The sequence below is a fragment of the Penaeus japonicus genome, unplaced genomic scaffold (genome assembly GCF_977035675.1).
Source record: "Penaeus japonicus unplaced genomic scaffold, GWHDUDI00000001_assembly GWHDUDI00000018, whole genome shotgun sequence".
Classification (NCBI taxonomy): Eukaryota; Metazoa; Arthropoda; class Malacostraca; order Decapoda; family Penaeidae; genus Penaeus; species Penaeus japonicus.
The window spans coordinates 29,197,458-29,199,588 of NW_028234420.1; the positions used below are offsets into that span (position 1 = coordinate 29,197,458).

The following is a 2,131-nucleotide window of genomic DNA, read 5'->3' on the forward strand; positions in this document are numbered from 1 at the left end:
TACAGGAACAGAAGAAGGAATCACACGCCTTTATTCATTGTTCATTTAATCATATACGTCAGTTTTATTATCATGATCATTACTATTGGTTTCTTCATTATTCAAATGTCTTTCCCCTTTCATCATCATTAATTATTATTATACATTCATACTAATAGCATATGGTTCCTTATCATCATTTTTTTCTTCTTTAAAACTTATTTTTTTTTTACCTTTATCAATTATTATCATCCTTATCTTTACACCGATAATGTCTTAATATTATTAATGATCTTTGCTGGTCTTTTCTTGTGACTACATAATCCCCGACGCGAAATAATTTCTTTAATAAATGAATACTCGCAATCCATAAAAGTGCAATTCTTGGGATATTTTGAAAAGTCGTCTAGTAATAAAATACTAACTACTATATCATTCTGACAAGTAGATAAAAAAGACTATACTACTGCTACTATTTCAGTGAAAAAAAGAAAGAAAGAAAGAAAAAAAAACTATAAGGATACTGAAAGGAATTTATAACGAACCTCAAAATGTAATAGCTTTGGCCTTAATAAAAGCCAAGCGGTAATTTCATTTCCTTTAATAAAACAGGTGAGTGTATAGGGTATCTACTTATCGATTAATAATCTTATGTACATTTTCGGGCAACATCATGATGTGCCGTTAAAGTAAATAACTGGTATTTAAGTTTATTTTTTATAATGATTAGACGATTATGTAGGAACTGCTTGTTTTCCACTACTTTGGTTTGGCTTACTTTACATATGAACAAGTCGGTCTATAAATATGTGTGCATGCATACATACATACATACACACACACACACACACACACACACACACACACATATATATATATATATATATATATATATATATATATATATATATATATATATATATATATATTACATCTGTGTAAGTATGTGCGTATATGTGAATCCTTAGTTTTATTTTTTTTTTCTTAGGAAGGTTTACATGTGTGTTAGTCGTAATTCCACCTAAATTCATCCAATTTGTTCTGACAGAAGCCGTGACTGCTCATTGAAGGGCAGTTTGTCACAAGCGGTCAGTTTGAAATGAAAAATCAAAGATGTTTTGAGTGATGAATACATTCTTGGCAGTAATGGTTATGGCGTAGAAATTTTGCTGATATTATCAGTTCACACACACACACACACACACACATATATACACACACACACACACATATATATGTATATATATATATGTACACATACATATATACATATAAATAAATATAAATAAATACGCGCGCGCGTCAGTGTGTGTATATATATAATTAAAAAAATATATATATACAACACACACACACACATATATAGATAAGTATGTATACAAAGCACACACAAAAAACATTCTCGATAGACGATATATAAAATACATACGTTCCTGCAGGAGTGACAGGAGTAAGTGGAGGAGGAGAAGGTATCTAGTAAACGTCCGCTTGGGTGTCCACTCCATCAAGTTCGTGTGCCACTTCGATGCCTTCAAGTCTCGTCACATCGGTAAGTGGCGAGCGATCTTTGAGGACCCGAGGAGTGCCTAGACTAACAGAGAATTTGAATCACGAGATTGGTTGATAGATAGATAGAGAGGGAAGGACTTCTGGTTCGGTGAAACGTATTCTATTAATTGATACAAAATCGTATTCTATTCTTGATACAGAATTCATGAGCGGTTCAAACACACTTGAATAGGTGCACGACGCTTTTCTTCGAAGTCAGAAAATAGATTAAGTGTTGAAAAAAAGGTAATGAAGATGTACTCTTACATATAGGAGCATTAGGTAATAAATGAGAATTTTAGGAAACAGGAATGCCTGGAAATAAAGAAGTGAAACATGATAAAACTGAAATGATAAGATTAGAATAATAAACACCAGCAACATTGCTACTACGCAACCGATAATACTAACATTGTTACTAAGACTTGGGTCTTGACTACAGTTGCAAAAGAAATAATAATTATAGTAAGAGTTAGAGATATAATATCTATAGCAAAGTGTGATGATCGTGATTATCATTGCCATCATCATCATGGTAATAATATTAGTAATGGTAATGATGATACTCCTACTACTACCACTCTACTAGTAATGAGGGTAATAA

The 2,131-nt window shown here is 31.7% G+C and overlaps 1 protein-coding gene across 1 annotated transcript in view; it reads right to left on the reverse strand.

The window, feature by feature from the left end:
* The window catches only part of LOC122251911 (uncharacterized), a 16,047-nt gene extending 14,445 nt beyond the window's left edge, over window positions 1–1,602 (reverse strand). Inside the window, exon 1 of the mRNA XM_043014155.2 lies at window positions 1,409–1,602. Coding sequence (XP_042870089.2) covers window positions 1,409–1,484 — 76 coding nt within the window. The 5' untranslated portion in view covers window positions 1,485–1,602. The remainder of the gene's footprint in view (window positions 1–1,408) is intronic.
* Between the last annotated feature and the right edge of the window lie 529 nt (window positions 1,603–2,131).